The sequence below is a fragment of the Arachis hypogaea genome, chromosome 14, assembly GCF_003086295.3.
Source record: "Arachis hypogaea cultivar Tifrunner chromosome 14, arahy.Tifrunner.gnm2.J5K5, whole genome shotgun sequence".
Classification (NCBI taxonomy): Eukaryota; Viridiplantae; Streptophyta; class Magnoliopsida; order Fabales; family Fabaceae; genus Arachis; species Arachis hypogaea.
The window spans coordinates 19568-38366 of NC_092049.1; the positions used below are offsets into that span (position 1 = coordinate 19568).

General features: G+C 34.0%; 1 protein-coding gene across 2 annotated transcripts; it reads left to right on the top strand.

Moving 5' to 3' along the window:
- Window positions 1–11926: 11926 nt before the first annotated feature.
- On the top strand, window positions 11927–15685 carry LOC112740733 (uncharacterized). 2 transcript variants are annotated; one of them, XM_025789327.3, is made up of 11 exons: window positions 11927–12234; window positions 12844–12900; window positions 12981–13045; window positions 13749–13965; window positions 14049–14146; window positions 14532–14601; window positions 14705–14764; window positions 14844–14894; window positions 15035–15113; window positions 15222–15287; window positions 15318–15574. In XM_025789327.3, the coding sequence occupies exons 1-11, from the start codon at window positions 12151–12153 to the stop codon at window positions 15341–15343; spliced, it is 873 nt and encodes a 290-aa protein (XP_025645112.1). In that variant the 5' UTR covers window positions 11927–12150; the 3' UTR covers window positions 15344–15574. The 2 variants fall into 2 exon arrangements, with proteins under 2 accessions (XP_025645112.1, XP_025645110.1); XM_025789325.3 differs by having other exon boundaries at window positions 15222–15685.
- The last annotated feature ends 3114 nt before the right edge of the window (window positions 15686–18799 follow it).

Genomic DNA, 18799 nt, shown 5'->3' on the forward strand with positions numbered 1-18799 from the left:
TAGAAAACCCTAGAATATCATAGAATAACCCCAGAAAATCCTAGAAAGTTATAAAAAATCCTAGAAAAACCCTTTATAATTGTAGAAAACCCTAAAAAATATTCGAAAACCCTAGAAAACTCTAAGAAAACCATAGAAAACCCTATAAATCCATAGAAAACCCTAGAAAAACCTAAAAAACATTAGAAAATCCTAGAAAACTATAGAAAACCATAAAAAAACCCTAGAAAATCCTAGAAAAACCTAGAAAACCCTCAGAAATCCCTAGAAATTCCTAGAAAACCCTAGAAAACCCAAGAAAATCCCAGAAAACCCTTGAAAATCCTAGAAAACCCTAGAAAAACCCTAGAAATCCCTAGAAAATCCTTAGAAATCCCTAGAAAACCCTAGAAAACCCAAGAAAATCCTAGAAAACGCTAGAAAAACCAAGAAAACCCCTAGAAAACCCTTGAAACCCTAGAAAATCCTAGAAAAACCCTCAAAAACCATAGAAAACCCTAAGAAAAACATAGAAAACCCTATAAATGCATAGAAAACCCTAGAAAATCCTAGGAAAGCCCTAGAAAATCCTAGAGAATCGAACAAAACCATAGAAAATCTTAGAAAACCCTAGAAAACTCCTAGAAAAACCTAGAAAATCCTAGAATACACTCAGAAATCCCTAGAAAACCCAAGAAAATTCTAGAAAACCCTAGAAATTCCTAGAAAAACTTTCGAAAACCATACAAAACCCTAAAAAAACCCTCGAAAACCCTAGAAAAATCCTAGAAAACACTAGAAAATACTTGAAAAACCCTAAAAACCATCGAAAACCCTAAAAAATCCTAGAAACCCCTAGAAAATCCTAAAAAAAACCATAAAAAAAACTTAGAAAACCCTTAAAAACTCTTAGAAATCCCTAGAAAACCGTAGAAAATAAAAAAAAAATCCTACAAAACCCAAAAAAACCCAAGAAAACCCTAGAAAACTCCAGAAAAACCACAGAAAATCCTAGAAAACCCTAGAAAACTTTAGAAATTCCTAAAAAACTCTCGAAAATCCTAGAAAACCCTAAGAAAATCTTAGAAAACCCTAAAAATCCCTAGAAAACTCTAGAAAATCCTAGAAAACCCTCAGAAATCCCTAGAAAACTCTAAAATACCCTAGAAAACCCTCAGAAATCCCTAGAAAACTCTAAAAAACTCAAGAAAATCCTAGAAAATTCTTAAAAATCCTAGAAAACCCTAGAAAATCCTAGAAAACCCTAGAAAATCTTAGAAAAACCCTCGAAAATCATAGAAAATCCAAAAAAACTCTCGAAAACCCGAGAAAACCCTAGAAAAACCTTAGAAATCCCTAGAAAATCCTAGAAGACCCAAGAAAACCCTAGAAAACCCTAGAAAAACCACAGAAAACCCTAGAAAACATTAGAAAATCCTAGAAAAACCCTCAAAAACCATAGAAAACCCTGAGAAAAACATAGAAAACCCTATAAATCCATAGAAAACCCTAGAAAATCCTAGAAAAATCCTAGAAAATCATAGAAAACCATAGAAAAACATAAAAAACCCTAGAAAACCCAAGAAAACTCCTAGAAAAACCTGGAAAACCTTAGAATACCTTCAGAAATTCCTAGAAAATCCTAGAAAACCCAAGAAAATCTTAGAAAACCCTAGAAAATCTTAGAAAACCCTCGAAAACCATAGAAAACCCTAAAAAACCCTCGAAAATCCTAGAAAAACCCTAGAAAACTTTAGAAAATACTAGAAAAACACTAAAAAATCCTCAAAAACCCTAGAAAAATTCTAGAAAACGCTAGAAAATTCTAAAAAAACCTAGAAAACACTAGAAAAACTTAGAAAACCCTAGAAAACCCTTAGAAATTCCTAGAAAACCCAAGAAAACCCCTAGAAAACCTTAGAAAATCATAAAAAAACACTTAAAAACCATAGAAAACCCTAAAAAACTCTCGAAAATCCTAGAAAACCCAAAGAAAATCTTAGAAAATCCTAGAAAAGCCTAGAAAATCCTAGAAATCCCTAGAAAATCCTAGAGGATCCTAGAAAATCTCAAAAAATCCCAAAAAATCCCGAGAAAAACCTAGAAAATCCTAGAAAACCCTTAGAAATTCCTAGAAAACTCTAGAAAACCCAAGAAAATCCTAGAAAATCCTAGAATATCGTAGAAAAACCCCAGAAAACCCTAGAAAATTATAGAAAATCCTAGAAAAACCCTTCAAAACTGTAAAAAACCCTAAAAAATCCTCGAAAACCATAGAAAACTCTAAGAAAATCATAGAAAACCCTATAAATCCATGGAAAACCCTAGAAAAACCTAGAAAAACCTTAGAAAATCCTAGAAAATTGTAGAAAACCATAAAAAACCCTAGAAAATCCCAGAAAACTCCTAGAAAAATCTAGAAAACCCTCAGAAATCCCTAGAAATCCCTAGAAAATCCTAGAAAATCCCAGAAAACCCTTGAAAATCCTAGAAAAACCCTAGAAAAACCCTAGAAAAACCCTAGAAAACCCTTAGAAATCCCTAGAAAAACCTAGAAAAACACAAGAAAACCCTAGAAAATGCTAGAAAAATCAAGAAAACCCCCCAAAAAATCTTAGAAAATCCTAGAAAATCCTAGAAAAATCCTCGAAAATCATAGAAAACCCTAAGAAAAACATAGAAAATCCTATAAATCCATAGAAAACCCTAGAAAATCCTAGGAAAGCCCTAGAAAATCGAAGAAAACCATAAAAAAATCTAGAAAACCCTAGAAAACTCCTAGAAAAACCTAGAAAACCCTAAAATACCCTCAGAAATCCCTAGAAAACCCTAGAAAAGCCAAGAAAATTCTAGAAAACCCTAGAAATTTCAAGAAAAACCCTCGAAAACCATAGAAAATCCTAAAAAAAACCCTCAAAAATCCTAGAAAAATCCTAGAAAATACTAGAAAATACTAGAAAAACCCTAGAAAACCCTCGAAAACCCTTTAAAACCCTTAGAAATCCCTAGAAAACCGTAGAAAATCCAAAAAAACCCTAGAAAACCCAAGAAAACCCAAGAAAACCCTAGAAAAACAACAGAAAATCCTAGAAAATCCTAGAAAACCCTAAAAAACTCTCGAAAATCCTAGAAAACCCTAAGAAAATCTTAGAAAATCCTAAAAATCCTTAGAAAATTCTAAAAAATACTAGAAAACCCTCAGAAATTCCTAGAAAACTCTAAAATACCCTAGAAAACCCTCAGAAATCCCTAGAAAACTCTAAAAAACCCAAGGAAATCCTAGAAAATCCTTAAAAATCCTAGAAAACCCAAGAAAACCCTAGAAAAACCCTAAAAAACCCTAGAAAATCCTAGAAAAACCTTCGAAAACCATAGAAAATCCAAAAAAACTCTCGAAAACCCTGGAAAATCCTAAGAAAACCATAAAAAACTCTCAGAAATCTCTCGAAAACCCTAGAAAACCCAAGAAAACCTAGAAAAACTCTAGAAAACCCTAGAAAATCCCAGAAAAATCCTTAGAAAAACTTAGAAAATCCTTAGAAATCCCTAGAAAACCCTAGAAAATCCTAGAATACCCAAGAAAACCCCCAGAAAATCCTAGAAAATCCTAGGAAAATCCTCGATAACCATAGAAAACCCTAAAAAACTCTCGAAAACACTAGAAAACTATAAGAAAATCTTAGAAAATCCTAGAAATCCCTAGAAAATCTTAGAAAATCCCTAGAAAATCCTAGAAAATGCTAGAGAACCCCAGAAAACCCCTGGAAATCCCTAGAAAAACCTAAACCCTAGAAAACCCTAGAAAATCCTAGAAAAACCCTATAAAAACTTAGAAAACACAAGAAAACCCTTAGAAATCCCTAAAATACCGTAAAAAACCCAAAAAAACCTAGAAAACCTTAGAAAACCCTAGAGAATCCTAAAAAAACCACAAAAAGTCTAGAAAACCCTCTAAAATTATAGAAAACCCCTCGAAAACCATAGAAAACCCTAAAAACTCTCGAAAACACTAGAAAACCCTAAGAAAATCCTAGAAATCCCTAGAAAATCCCTAGAAAATCCTAGAAAATCTTAAAAAACCCTAGAAAACCCAAGAAAACCTCTCGAAATCCCAAGAAAAATCTAGAAAACCCTTAGAAATTCCTAGAAAACCCTAGAAAACCCAAGAAAATCCTAGAAAACCCTAAAAAATCCTAGAAAAACCCAGAAAACCCTAGAAAATCTTAGAAAATCCTAGAAAAACCCTTGAAAACTGTTGAAAACCCTAAAAAATCCTCAAAAACTCTAGAAAACCTTAAGAAAACCTTAGAAAACCCTAGAAATCCCTAGAAATTACTAGAAAATCCTAAAAAACCCCTAGAAAACCCCAGAAAACTCCTGAAAATCCCTAGAAAATCCTAGAAAATCGAAAAATACCTTAAAAACCCTAGAAAAACCTAGAAAAACCTTAGAAAATATTAGAAAATCCTAGTAAAACACTGAAAAATCCTAGAAAACCCAAGAAAAACCCTAGAAAACACTAGAAAATCCGAGAAAACTCTAGAAAAACCTAGAAAACCCTAAGAAATCCTAGATAACACTAAAAAACCTAAGAAAACCATAGTAAATCCTAGAAAACCCTAGAAATTCCTAAAAAAACCCAAGAAAATTGTAGATAATTGTAAAAAATCCTAGAAAATCGTAAAAAAACCCTAGAAAAGCCCTAGATAATCCTAGATAATCCTAGAAAATCCTAAAAAAATCCTAGAAAAGCCTAAAAAATCCAAAGTACCCTAGAAAACACTAAAAAATCCTAAAAATCCTAGAAAACCCTAGAAAAACCTAAAAGACCCTAGAAAAACCAATAAAAAACCCTAAAAACCCTAGCAAACCCTAGAAAATTCTAAAAACCTCGAAAACCCTAGAAGCTCCTAGATAATCCTAGAAAACCTAAGAAAAACCCTTGAAAACCCTAAGAAAATGCTAGAAAACCCTAGAAAAACCTAGAGAACCCTAGAAAAATCCTAGAAAACCCCGAAAAAATCTTCCAAAACCCTAGAAAACACTAAAACCTGTAGAAAACCCTGAGAAAATCCTAGAAAATCCTAAAAAAATCCTAGAAAAACCTAAAAAATCCTATGTACCTTAGAAACCACTAAAAAATCCTAAAAACCCTAGAAAACCCTAAAAAATTCTAAAAAACTTCGAAAACCCTAGAAAGGCCAAGAAAAACCCTTGAAAACATTCGAAAACCCTAAGAAAACCATAGAAAACCCTAGAAAAACCTAGAAAACCCTAGAAAAACCCTAGAGAACACTAGAAAACCCTAAAAAATCCTCAAAAAGCCTAGAAAACACTAAAAGCCATAGAAAACCCTGAGAAAATCCTAGAAACCCCTAGAAAAACTCTAGAAACCCCTAGAAAACCCTAAGTACCCTAGAAAACACTAGAAAATTCTAAAAACCCTAGAAAACCCTAAGAAAATGCTAGAAAATCTTAGAAAAATACAGAAAACCCTAGAAAATCCTAAGAAAACTCTAGAAAAATCTAGAAAACCCTAGAAAAATACAAAAAAATCCTAGAAAACTATAGAAAAACACTAGAAAACCCTATGAAAACCATAGAAAATCCTAGATAAACCTAGAAAACACTAGGAAAACCTTGAAAAATCCTAGAAAACCTTAGAAAATTCTAATAACCCTAGAAAAACACAAGAAAATCCTAGAGAACCCTAGGAAAATCCTAGGAAACACTAAAAAAATCTAGGAAACCCTAGAAAACTCTAAAAAACCCGAGAAAACCATAGAAAAACCCTAGAAAACAGTAGAAAATCCTAGAAAATCCTAAGAAACCCTAGAAAACCCTAGAAAAACGTAGATAATCATAAAAAATCCTAGAAAATCGTAAAAAACCATAGAAAAACCCAAGAAAATCCTAGATAACCCAAGAAAAACCTAGAAAAATCCTAGAAAATCCTAAGTACCTCCTAAAAATCCTAGAAAATCTTAGAAAACCCTAAAAGACTCTAGAAAAACCCTTGAAAAATCCTAAAAATGCTAGCAAACCCTAGAAAATCCTAAAAATCGTCGAAAATCCTAGAAAACCCTAGATAACCCTAGAAAACCGAAGAAAAATCCTAGAAAATCCCAAAAAAATCCTAGAAAACTCTAGAAAAACATTGAAAACCCAAGAAAAACCCTAGAGAACCCTAAAAAATCCTCAAAATCCTAGAAAACCCTAAAAAACCTCGAAAAACACAAGAAAATCCTAGAAAACCTTAGAAAATACTAGAAAATCCTAAAAATCCTAGAAAATCCTAAGAAAATCCTAGAAAACCCTAGAAAAATCCTATAAAACCCTAAGAAAACCCAAGAAAATTCCCAAAGAATCCTAGATAAATCTAGAAAACCCGAGATAAACCTAGAAAATACTAGAAAACCCTAGAAAAACACTAAAGAGCCCTAGAAAATCCTAGAAAGCCCAAGAAAAACCCTAGAAAACCCTAGGAAAAGCCTAGAACACCCTAGAAAATCCTAGAAAATCCTAGAAAACCATAAAAAATCCTAGAAAAATCTAGAAAAACCCTATAAAATCCTAGAAAACTCTAGAAAACCCGAGAAAACCCTAAAAAACCTAGAGAACCCTAAGAAAATCCAAGAAAACCCTAAAAAACCCTAAAAAATTCTAGAAGTTCCTAGAAAACTGTAAAAAATCCTAGAAAACAATGAAAAACCCTATAAAATCCTATAAAACCTAGAAAACCCTAGAAAATCCTAAAAAACCTTCGAAAATCCAAGAAAACTTAGGAAAACCCTAGAAAACCATAGGAAACCCTAAAAAATTCTAGAAAAACCCTAGAAAACCCTAGAAAAATCTACAATACCCTAAAAAACCCTCGAAAACCCTAGAAAATCCTAAAAAACCCTAGAAAACCCTAAAATTATCCTAGAAAATCCTAGAAAACCCTAGAAAATTTAGGATATCCAAAAAACCCTTGAAAAAACCTAGGAAACCTTAAAAAACCCTAAAAACCCCTAGAAAATTCTAGAAAATCCTAGGAAACTCTAGAAAAACTCTAAAAATCCTAGAAAACCTTAGAAAAATCCTAGAAAATCCTAGAATGCCCTAAAAAATCCTAAAAATCCTAAAAAAATTCTAGAAAAATCTGAAAAATCCTAAAAATCCTAGATAACTGTAGAAAACCTAAAAATCCTATATAAATGTAGAAAATCCTATAAAAACTATAAAAAATCCTAGAAAATTCTAAAAAACTCTAGAAATCCCTAGAAAATACTAGAAAAATCCTAAAAACTTAGAAAAATACTAAAAACCCCTAAAAAATCCTAGGAAATTCCAGATAATCATAAGAAACCTTAGAAAGCCCTAAAATACCCTAGAAATCCCTAGAAAAACCCTAGAAAATAGTAGAAATCCTAGAAAACCATAAGAAACCCTAGAAAACCCTAGAAAAATCATAGAAAACCCTAGGAAATCCTAAAAAACCCTAGAAAAACCCTAGAAAAACCCAAGAAAATCGTAGCTAATCGTAAAAACTTAAAAAACCGTAAAAAACAATAGGAAAACCCTAAAAATCCTAGATAATCCTAGAAAATCTTAGAAAAACCCTAGAAAATCCTAAAAAATCCTAAGTACCCTAGAAAACACTAGAAAATCCTAAATACCCTAGAAAACCCCAGAAAACCCTAAAAGACCTTAGAAAAATTCTTGAAAAATCTTAGCAAACCCTAGAAAACCCTAAAAAACATCGATAACCCTAGAAAACCTAAGAAAAAACCTTGAAAACCCTAGAAAACCCTAATAAAACCCTAGAAAAACCTAGAAAACTTTAGAAAAACCCTAGAGAACCCTATAAAACCCTAAAAAGTCCTCAAAAATCCTAGAAAACGCTAAAAGTCATAGAAAACCCTAGAGAAACCTTAGAAACTCCTAGAAAACACTAAAAAATCATAGGAAACCCTAGAAAAACACTAGAAAACCCTAAGAAAACCATAGAAAATCCTAGATAAACCTAGAAAACACTAGAAAACCCTAGAAAAATCCTAGAAACTTCTAATAACTCAAGAAAAACACAAGAAAATCCTAGAAAACCCTAGGAAAATCCTAGGAAACACTAGAAAACCATAGAAAAACTCTAGAAAACAGTAGAAAATCCTAGAAAACCCTAAGAAACCCTAAGAAACCCTTAAAAAACCATAGAAAAACGTAGAGAATCGTAAAAAACACTAAAAATCGTAAAAAAATCCTAGAAAAACCTAAGAAAATCCTAGATAACCCTAGAAAATCCTAAGTACCCTAGAAAACACTAAAAAGTCCTAAAAACCCTAGAAAAACCTAGAAAACCCTAAAAGCCCCTAGAAAAACCCTAAAAATCCTAGCAAACCCTATAAAATCCTAAAAACCCTTGAAAACCCGAGAAAACCCTAGATAACCCTATATAACCCAAGAAAAATTCTAGAAAACCCTAAAAAATCCCTAGAAAACACTAGAAAAACCTAGAAAATCCAAGAAAAATCCAAGAGAACCCTAAAAAATCCTTGAAAACCCTAGAAAATCCTAGAAAAAGCTAAAAAACCTAGAAAATACTAGAAAATCCTAAAAACCCTAGAAAAACACAAGAAAACCCTACCAAAACCCATAAAACCCTAAGAAAATTCTAGAAAAATCTAGAAAATCCTAGAAAAATTTAGAAAAACCCTAGAAAACCCTAAAAAACCCAAGGAAACCCTAGAAAACCATAAAAAACCCTAGAAAACCCTACAAAAACCCTATAAAAACCTAGAAAATAGTAGAAAATCCTAAGAAAACCCTAGAAAAACCCTAGAAAACTGTAGATAATCGTAAAAAACTCTAGAAAAACCCAAGAAAATCCTAGATAACCATACAAAACCCGAGAAAAACCCAAGAAAATACTAGAAAGTCCTAAAAATCCTAGAAAACGCGGAAAAACCCTAGAAAAACCCTTGAAAAACCATAGCAAACCCTAGAAAACCCTAAAAACCCTCGAAAATCCTAGAAAACCCTAGATAATCCTAGAAAACCCAAGAAAAATCCTAGAAAACCCTAAAAAAAAACCTAGAAAACCCTAGATAACCCTAGAAAATCCAAGAAAAACCTAGAAAACAAAAAAAAATCCTTGAAAATACTAAAAAACCCTAGAAAATACTAAAAGCCGTAGAAAACCCTGAGAAAATCCTAGAAAACTCTAGAAAACCCCTAAAAAACTCTAAGTACCCTAGAAAATAATAGAAAATCCTAAAAATCTTAGAAAACTCTAAGACAACGCTAGAAAAGCCTGGAAAAATAAAGAAAACCTTAGAAAACCCTAGAAAATTCTAAAAAATCCTAGGAAACTCTAGAAAAATACTAGAAAACCATAGAAAACCCTAGATAAACCTAGAAAATACTAGAAAACCCGAGAAAAATCCTAGAAAACCCTAGAAAATTCTAATAACCCTAGAAAAACATAAGAAAATCCTAGAAAACCTTAGGAAAATCTTAGAAAACACTAGAAAACCCTAGGAAACCCTAGAAAACTCTAAAAAACCCGAGAAAACCCTAGAAAAACCATAGAAAATAGTAGAGAATCCTAGAAAATCCTAAGAAACCCTAGAAAAATCCTAGAAAACCGTAGATAATCATAAAAAACCCTAGAAAACCGTAAAAAACCCTAGAAAAATCCTAGAAAATCCTAGAAAATCCTAGAAAACCCTAGAAAATCCTAAAAAACCTTAGAAAACCCTAGAAAACCCTAGGAAACCTTAAAAAACCCTAAAAAATCTTAGAAAGTCCTAGAAAAATCCTAAAAAACCTAAAAAACCCCCGAAAATACTAGAAAACCCTAGAAAACCCTAAAAACGCTAGAAAATCCAAAAAAAATCTTAAAAAATCCTAGAGAACCCTAAGAAAATCCTGGAAAACCCATGAAAATTCTAGAAAAAATCTAGAAAATCCTAAAAAACCCTCGAAACCCCCAGAAAACCCTAGAAAATAAAAAAACCGTAGAAAACCCTAAGAAAACCCTAGAAAATCCAAGAAAAACTTAGAAAATCCTAAAAAAACCCTAGAAAATCCTAGAAAACTTTAGAAAAACCCTAGAAAATCCTAGAAAAACACTAGAAAATCCTAGAAAAATTTTAGAAAAATCTAGAAAACCCTAAAAACCCTAGATACCCCTAGAAAAATCCAAGAAAACCCTAAAAACTCTAAGTACACTAGAAAACCCTAAGAAAATCTTAGAAAAACCTTGAGAAACATAGAAAACCCTAGAAAAACCCTAAGATATTCTAAAGAACCTTCGAAAACCATAAAAAACACTAAAACCCTAGATAACCCTAGAAAACCCTAAGAAAACCTAATAAAACCCAGAAAAACCTAGAAAATCTTAGAAAACTTTAGAAAACTCTAGAAAAATCTTAGAAAACCCTTGAAAACCCCTAGAAAACCCTAAGAAAACCATAAAAAATCCTAGAAAGTATTAGGAACCCCTAGAAAAACATTAGAAAATCCTACAAAAACCCTAGAAAATCCTAGAAATCCCTATAAAACCCTAGAAAACCATAGAAAATCCTAGAAAAATCCTAGAAAAACCTGGAAAACCCTAAAAATTCAAGATAACAAAAAAAAACCTTTAAAAAACCCAAGAAAACCCTAAAAAACTCTAAGTACCCTAAGAAAACCCTTGAAAAACCTATAAAAATATAAAAAACCCTAGAAAAACCCTTGAAAAATCCATTCTAACTTGAGCGTCGGAATGTCTTTGCAGATACCACCCACATTGCTCTAATCAGACGATCCGGCCATCATTCCGACCCGCAAGTCCCCGATCCATCTTACAACCCATACCAGAGTCTTCCAATACAATTTTTAATAAACATATTTTAACTAATATTAGTAAACATACTATTAAACATTCGTAAACTTATTTTAAAAAAAAAATTTTAATAATAACTTTTAACATTTTCATTCTAAACATATTATTACTGTTAGTAACAATTTTTTTTACAAAAATATTAATTACAACTTTTGATATTCCACTCTTATTAATCACGTATTATTTCTATTAAGCCTAAATATATTACAAAAAAATTATAGCACAAAAAATCTAAAATTTTAACTAATTACATCAATTTTATATTAACTCTAAATATTTTTAAAAAACTTTACTCTACATATTCTAACATTTTAACTAATTACAAATATTTTTTAGTGATTTCAAAACATATTCATAAATTCTAACACATTAACCGTCTCCAAATAATACTAACTAATACAATAAACACTAATATTAATTAAAATTAATATTAAATAAATTAACTTACATATTTAGGATAATTTAAAAATGGAATAATGTATTCTTTATATTTAATGAAATTACGAATCACCAATATTATTTTACTCTTTTAAATTTAAAATTTTACTGAACTCCCGATTAGAACACCATCCATACAACTCTTCCTCCCTCTTTGTAAATTTTTTAGTAAGTGAAGATATGAAAATGACTTCACTTGGCCATCCAATTATTTTGTTGTGGTTTATCCGTGAAGGAAAGAGACAGGAGCAAGCAGCCATGTGTTTCCCCTGGTCAGCTGCATTGTGGATAGTGGATACTTGTTCTCTTCCTAGCAATTCCTCCCTTGGGCTGCCCAGGCGCTCCCTCCATCTTTTCTTGAAGTTCCGAAAAAGCCCTTCAAATTGGGCCATCATTTTCAACGCTATACTCGTTTTTTTTCTCCCGAACAGTCACAATTCGCCGCTTTATTTGGGTTTGGTGACTGGATTCGACGATTTCGGTCCTCCCAATATTTTCTTGTTTGGTATTCGGTCCTCCTAATATTATTTTTTATAAAATTAGATTACATACTAAATGGGCCCTTATCAATAAATACACCAAAACTGATCCAATTTTATGATTCGCCAAAATAATAATAATAATAATAATAATAATAATAATAACAATTTACATAAAGTTAAGATGATGGTCATCCTCCATAAGCTCTGCAACAAGAAATTTTATTAATCCTCAATTAAATAAATGAATTGATTCTGGGCAATTTGCTCATTCATTTGGATTAATACCAGACAAGAGAGAAAAATATTGTAGCTTTGTCCATTTGAGGGCTAAAGAAAAGATACCCGGATACCCCTATTGGGCTCGGACAGAGACGCATCTTCATGTCAGCCACAGAACCACCTTCATTCCAAGAAGCAGCGCGATGTGTTGTCTGCAATTGCAGTTTCAACACTTTCAGGAGACGGGTACTTCAGATCCCTCCCATCATATCTTCACGTTCTGTCTTAGATTCTTAATTTGAGATTTTATTTTACTTTTTTTTACCAATTCCATTTGCATTTGGGGATCTCTTAACGATTGATGCGATCTTGCCTGTTTTAATGATTGTTGAAGGGTCGATTATTTCACATCAATTTTTAGGTGCATGGAACGATGTTCAGTAACTTTTAATGTTTGCCATAAGTAAATAATACCACAACTCCGAACAGTTTTGATTAAATGCTTATTTAAGATCCAGTCCATTTGTTGTGAAAATGGCACAAAGTCTAAAGTTGTTACAAACTGTTTAATTTTACTTACAGAAGGAGCCTTAAAGAATTTGTATTGACTATGATATTGCTCATGGTGCATAGCTTGTGTCAAACAATCATTGCATGTTAAATATGCTGTGATCATCCTCTTTTAAAATGTTGGCGAACTACTTCTCTTCAGTGTACGGTGTATATGTGGCTGTGTGTAAATTCTGCTTGTCTTACATGGCTTTAATTTGCAAGCCCAATGCACACGAAATTCTGTTTATAATAAAAATCTTCTCCTGGCAACTGACTGTATGCTTCTTTGAGGTGTGTATGCAGCATCATTGTCGATCCTGTGGGAGAACTTTGTGCAATGAACATTCATCAAATCAAATGGTATGATACTTTTTCTTGGGAGTGAAATACTTGTTCTAGTAGTATCCTTGAACTTCATAGAACAATACTTTACTATGCAGGCTTTACCTCAATTTGGCATTTACTCAAGTGTCCGAGTATGTGCTGATTGTTTCAACAATTCAAGGTAAACTACTTGGTCTAAAGTTTCAATGTATGCATGTTACATTTATTTTATTTTTTCCCCGAATTATCATGTGACTACAAAAATCAGATACATATTTCTTAAAACATGTTAGATAGTCAACACTTACAAGGAAAAGATGGTTAGGAGAACCTGTGTGACTTATGATCTATATTAAATCATAAAATATGCTAATATCTTGGATTGTATAGTTTTTATCTTTTTAACATGTTGGTTCAATGTATTCTAGTCTGTGAAGTGCTCCAGAGATCGATTGAACATCTTTTTTATTACTTTTATGTTACACGCCGCCCGGGGGGGGGGGGGGGGTGGGATATTGGATTGAGTCAAAACGTCATATCAATCACACCTTGGTGTTTAGGTTAGGTTCTGTGGGATATGAGCTGTTAGCCTGTTACTTGTTAACAAGTTCAACGTCATAATTAGTGATTTTAAGCCAATATGAATGTCCTTAATTAAGGAAGTAACTCGTTAGGAAGAGAGAAGAATATTGAATAAAGTTAGGAGTGTAAGTTATTACAGAGGGGGTCCTTAAGAGACCCTTTATTAATTTTATCAATGTAGCCATGCTGTACTGTTTTCATTTTCATTTCCTCTTCTTGTAATAATAACGATGCTTTCTAAATGAGATCACTATTATATGATAGTCATACATACCACACATGCCATCGTGTCTTTGACACAGGTCTGGGAATGGTTTAAGACAGGCTTCTTCCGGTGGAGTGAGCAGCATAACGGATACAATTTCTAAAATAGATATCGATGCCAATGATGATCCAAAAACCATTCCTACTGCAGGGAGTACACTTGCATTGGGCATTAAAGAGTGTATGTGTGGAATGCCTCTTTGCATTTGTGAGTCTGAGGCTCCCACACCTTCCTCTTCTGCACAACCTCGGCAGGTAATAATTCTTATTGTTATCGGGTACCTTTGTTGTTGCAGTGCATAAGCTCATGTTTTCTTTTTAATCCTTTGTGACGGAAGATATCCTCTCCGGCTATTACCTCTGAATCAAATCCTAAACCTAAGAAGGCAGATACTGCTCCAAAAAATAGAAGCTCCAGTTCATCTAGCAAGTTTAGGTAAGGACCTGCTGGACAAAAAACTGCTTTTGCTGACACTAAGTATGTCTTGAATGTTAACAGTTTAATTATGTAGTTGTGAATCAAAACCTGACGATGTAGAGTGACAGAAATCGCGTTTCTATTTTCTAACCCTTGCATTGTCTACTACCTACATAACTAAAAACTTGTAGCAGGCCATCACTGTTAGGAGCTATTTCTTTTTAAAAACTGAATTCTCCATCAGCTAAAACCACTGTGTAAGCAAAGGGAGAAAAAAAAAACAACTAAAAAAAAGGAAAAGGCCTATGAACGTGTAGAAATTTATGTGTCTATGCCTCTGTGGTATTCAACTGGTGATTTTTTGTTCCTAAGCTTATTGATTATTTATAATGTAAAATTGCAGTTCTGCTTTTGGTCATGTAACCAATGGGACATCGGAGAGAAGCCAGACCGATTATGGAGCCAATGGAGAGGTAACTCCTCCCCCCAATTGTTTACACTTGTGCTATTGCATTGTGCGAAAAAAATCTTGGGTATTGAAAGTCACTTTGAACTGAAGACAGTGCTCTCTCTCAGGGTTTAAGAGAAGCAATAAAAAATGGTGACGTAGCTGCTGTCAAGAAACTTCTTGATGAGGTTTTTCACTTTAAAATTACATACTTACAGTTATAGTTCATTTTCTGGAATAAGTATTTACGGATGCTAAAATGTGCAGGGTGTGGATGCAAATTACAGGGACAAGCAAGGGCTATCGTTACTGCATTTGGTACCTCTCTTACTGTGTGTAGTGTGTTTGTGCTTGCGTGCTTCTGCTTGTTTGTACTTGTGCCTTTCACCGTCAGAATTAATATATTCCAGATTTCCAGTTTTCTTGATATTGGATAGTAATTTTAATATTATCTGTAGGCTGCGGTCTTCAATCAAACTGATATAGTTTTCATTCTCATGGATTCGGGTGCGAGCCTGGAGTACAAAAATGCACAAGGCAATTAATCCTCTCCTTTCTTGATATTATTGTTCCTATTGTTCTTAACAGTGGAAAGTAACAAAACTCCCGGCTGCAAATCATAATCAACTGCTTTTTCTTTTTCAGGAGAAACACCTTTAGATTGTGCACCAGCTACCTTACAGTACAAAATGCGAAAGAAGATAGAAGACGGTGGAACAATGAACCAAAGCATTTGAATAGGTGGAACAATGAACCAAAGCATTTGAATAATCTGTTGCTTGTATTCGTAATCTTCTTATTCGGTGCAGCAACAGAGCTTGAACTATTACCAGTGTCAAAGAACAAAAGAATATTGTGTGTTCCAGAGTAAAAATCTTCTGCTTCTATGTAACGTGATCGAATCGGATTTAAATTCATCAGATTGAGGATGCAGTCCTGTATAAGACACATCTTTGTTCAGCTACCCAACATAGGGAGTAGTTTTGAGTTTGTAAACATGTGAGGTATGACATAAGAGCATCTTTTATAATATGCATGTTACTTACAGTGAAAGGCAATGAATTATGAATGGCGAATTCAATTGATACCACTATGTTTTTTTGGGTGAAGTATGATTTTTGTCCCTAACATTTCTGAAATTTTTTAAATTATCCCTAATATTTAATTTGATTCAATTATATTCTTAACGTTTGAACTAGTTTCAATTCTATCCTTACTGTTAAATTTTTAACCGTCAAAATTAGTCAAAATTTCTTTTTTCAATTTTAACTTTAACTCAATCCCTCATCCCAACCCTAATTGTCCAATTCAATCCCCCCACCAAACCTCCCACACTTTCAAAACACAGCCACTTAAAGTCTTCTTCTTCGGACAAGGGGATCACTGCGTCGCAGCTGATGCTGCTAGCATGTGTCCAACCTCTCCTCCCCTTTGCCATCTTGTTGTCCTTGCTACCTCCCGATCTCTGGCTAGTCGCGGCTCGCCGGCTTCACCACCTTCCCTATCGGCCCTGGCGCCCAGCTCGCCTCTTCTGACCTCCTTGCAACCTTCCTAGCTTCACCTTCCTTCCCAGCGGCACTTCCTCACTCAGCCTCGCTTCCTCTGTGGACATATCTCTAGGCTCCTCATCGTCAGCTATATGCCTCCCCCATGTCGTCCAGACTCCGGATCCCCCAACCTTCATCGGCGACGACTCTCAACATTCATCAGTCACATACATCTCGTTCCTGTTGAATTTATTGTTTTTTATTTCATCTTGTATTAAGTTGTAACCCCCAAAATAGATTGAAGTTCTTCAAGATTGTTGTGCTTTCTGCTATACTATTCCTTCATCTTCCATAAGATTTGAGTTTGAGTTGCATGTGTATATGTTTCTTCATCTTTGTTGAATTTTTCAAGGTTTATGTGCTTTTTCTGCTGTTCGATTTAAATTTCAGTATCTTTTTTATTGTTGTTGTTTGGAGGGAAGAATATGAATAAAGAAGAGGTGATGGTGGTTGCAGTGGTGATGGCAATGACACTAGTAGAGGCTTGGATTTGCCAATTGGAATTGAAAAATGGGGAATGAGTTAATGATAAAATTGAAAAAAAAAGTTTTGACTAATTTTTTACTGTTAAAAATTTAACGGCAGAGATAAAATTGAAATTATTTCAAACGTTAAGGACATTGAAATTTAACAACAACAACAACAAAGTTTTGTCCTACTAGGTGGGGTCGGCTACATGAATCAAATGACGTCATTGAGTTCTGTCATGTATCATGTCTACAGAGAGACCGTTAATATGTAGATTTCGTTTGACCATCTCATGGATGGTCTGTCTGTCTTCTTCTCACATGTCCAAATCACCTGAGACGCGATTCTACCATATTTTCCACAATGGGTGCTCCTCCAACTCTCTCCCTTATATCTTCGTTCCTTATTTTATCCAATCGCATATGATCACTCATCCATCTCAACATCTTCATCTCTGCCACACTTAGCTTATGTTTGTGCTCCCCTTTGGCCACCCAATACTTCGTACCATAAAGCATAGCCGGTGTTATATCAGTACGATAGAATTTACCTTTAAGTTTTAAAGGCATTTTTTTGTTGCATATAAAACCAGATGCACTCCGCCATTTTGACCAACCTGCTTAGATCCTATGATTTACATCCTATTCAATCTCTCCATTATCCTGTATGATGCACCTAAGATACTTAAAACTTTTAACTTTTCGTAGGATGTTTTCTCCAATCTTCACCTCTATATTAGGGTTTTCCCTTCTAAAACCGAACTTACATTCCATATATTCCGTCTTGCTACGGCTTATGTGCAGACCATACACTTCTAGAGCTTCTCTCCATAAGTCCAACTTCTTATTTAGGTCTTCCCTTGACTCTCCCATAAGGACAATATCATCGGCAAAAAGCATGCACCATGGCACAGGCTCTTAGATGTGCTCTGATCTGTGAGTACTTCCAAGACTAATATGAAAATGTATGGACTTAAGGATGATCATTGGTGTAATCCTATACCAATAGAAAATTCTTCTGTCACACCACCTTAAGTCTTCACACTAGTTGTGGTCCCATCATACATGTCTTTAATTGCACGAATATATGCAATCCTTACTCTCCTCCTTTCTAAAACCTTCCATAAAACCTCCCTTGGCACCCTATCGTACGCTTTTTCCAAATCAATAAACATCATATGTAGATCCATTTTATTACTATGATACCTCTCTATCATCCTTCTTAATAGGTATATCGCTTCGGTGGTGGATCCATCTGACATAAATCCAAATTGGTTCTCTGTTACTTGTGTCTCTTTTCTCAACCTCCGTTCTATCACCCTTTTTCCATAACTTCATGGTATGGCTCATGAGCTTGATTCCTCTATAGTTTCCGCAACTTTGTATATCCCCCTTATTCTTGTAGATAGGTACCAATGTGCTCTTTTTCCACTCATTAGACATCTTCTTTGACCTTAAAATCTCATTAAAAAGCTTAGTTAACCAGTTGATGTCTTTTCCTCCAAGGCCCTTCCAAACCTCAATCGGGATATTATCAGGTCCTACTGCCCTGCCATTTTTCATCTGCTTTAGAGCCTCTTTTATCTCGAAGTCTCGAATCCTTCGATAGTAGTCAAAGTTTTGATCTTCTTCCCTTGTACATAACCGACCAAGGCTCGGAAGAGTCTTATGTCCTTCATTAAATAACTCGTAGAAGTAGTTCTTCCACCTTTCATTAATCTTTTCCTCTTGAGCCAGTACCTCTCCATCCTTATTCTTTATGCATTTAACCTGATCCAAATCTCTCGTTCTTCTTTCACGGATCTTTGCGTTTTTATATATACATTTTTCTCCTTCTTTCGTACCCAAAGACTGGTAGAGACCCTCATATGCTCTTGCTCTTGCTTCACTTACAGCCACTTTTGTCTCTTTCTTAGCCGCCTTATATTTTTCCCAATTATTTGCTTTGCGGCATAAAGACCACTCTTTAGAACACTCCCTTTTTATCTTTATCTTTTCTTGTACACTTGCATTCTACCACCAGGACTCCTTGTCTCTTGGTCCTATTCCTTTAGATTCACCAAAACTTTCTTTTGTTATTCTTCTAATAACTCCTGCCATCTCCCTCCACATCTCTTCTGCACTTCCATTCCATCCCACTTTGCCTCTTCTCCTACCCGTCTTAGGAAGCTTCTTTGTTCCTCACCTTTCATCTGCCACCACCTTGTCC

Excerpts from the sequence above, each read along its gene's own strand:
- LOC112740733 (XM_025789325.3), top strand. The coding sequence starts at position 12,151 with ATGTCAGCCACAGAACCACCTTCATTCCAAGAAGCAGCGCGATGTGTT. Across the intron at positions 12,235-12,843 it reads TCAACACTTTCAGGAGACGG|CATCATTGTCGATCCTGTGG; the intron begins GTACTTCAGATC and ends GTGTGTATGCAG. Across the intron at positions 14,895-15,034 it reads GGCTATCGTTACTGCATTTG|GCTGCGGTCTTCAATCAAAC; the intron begins GTACCTCTCTTA and ends TATTATCTGTAG.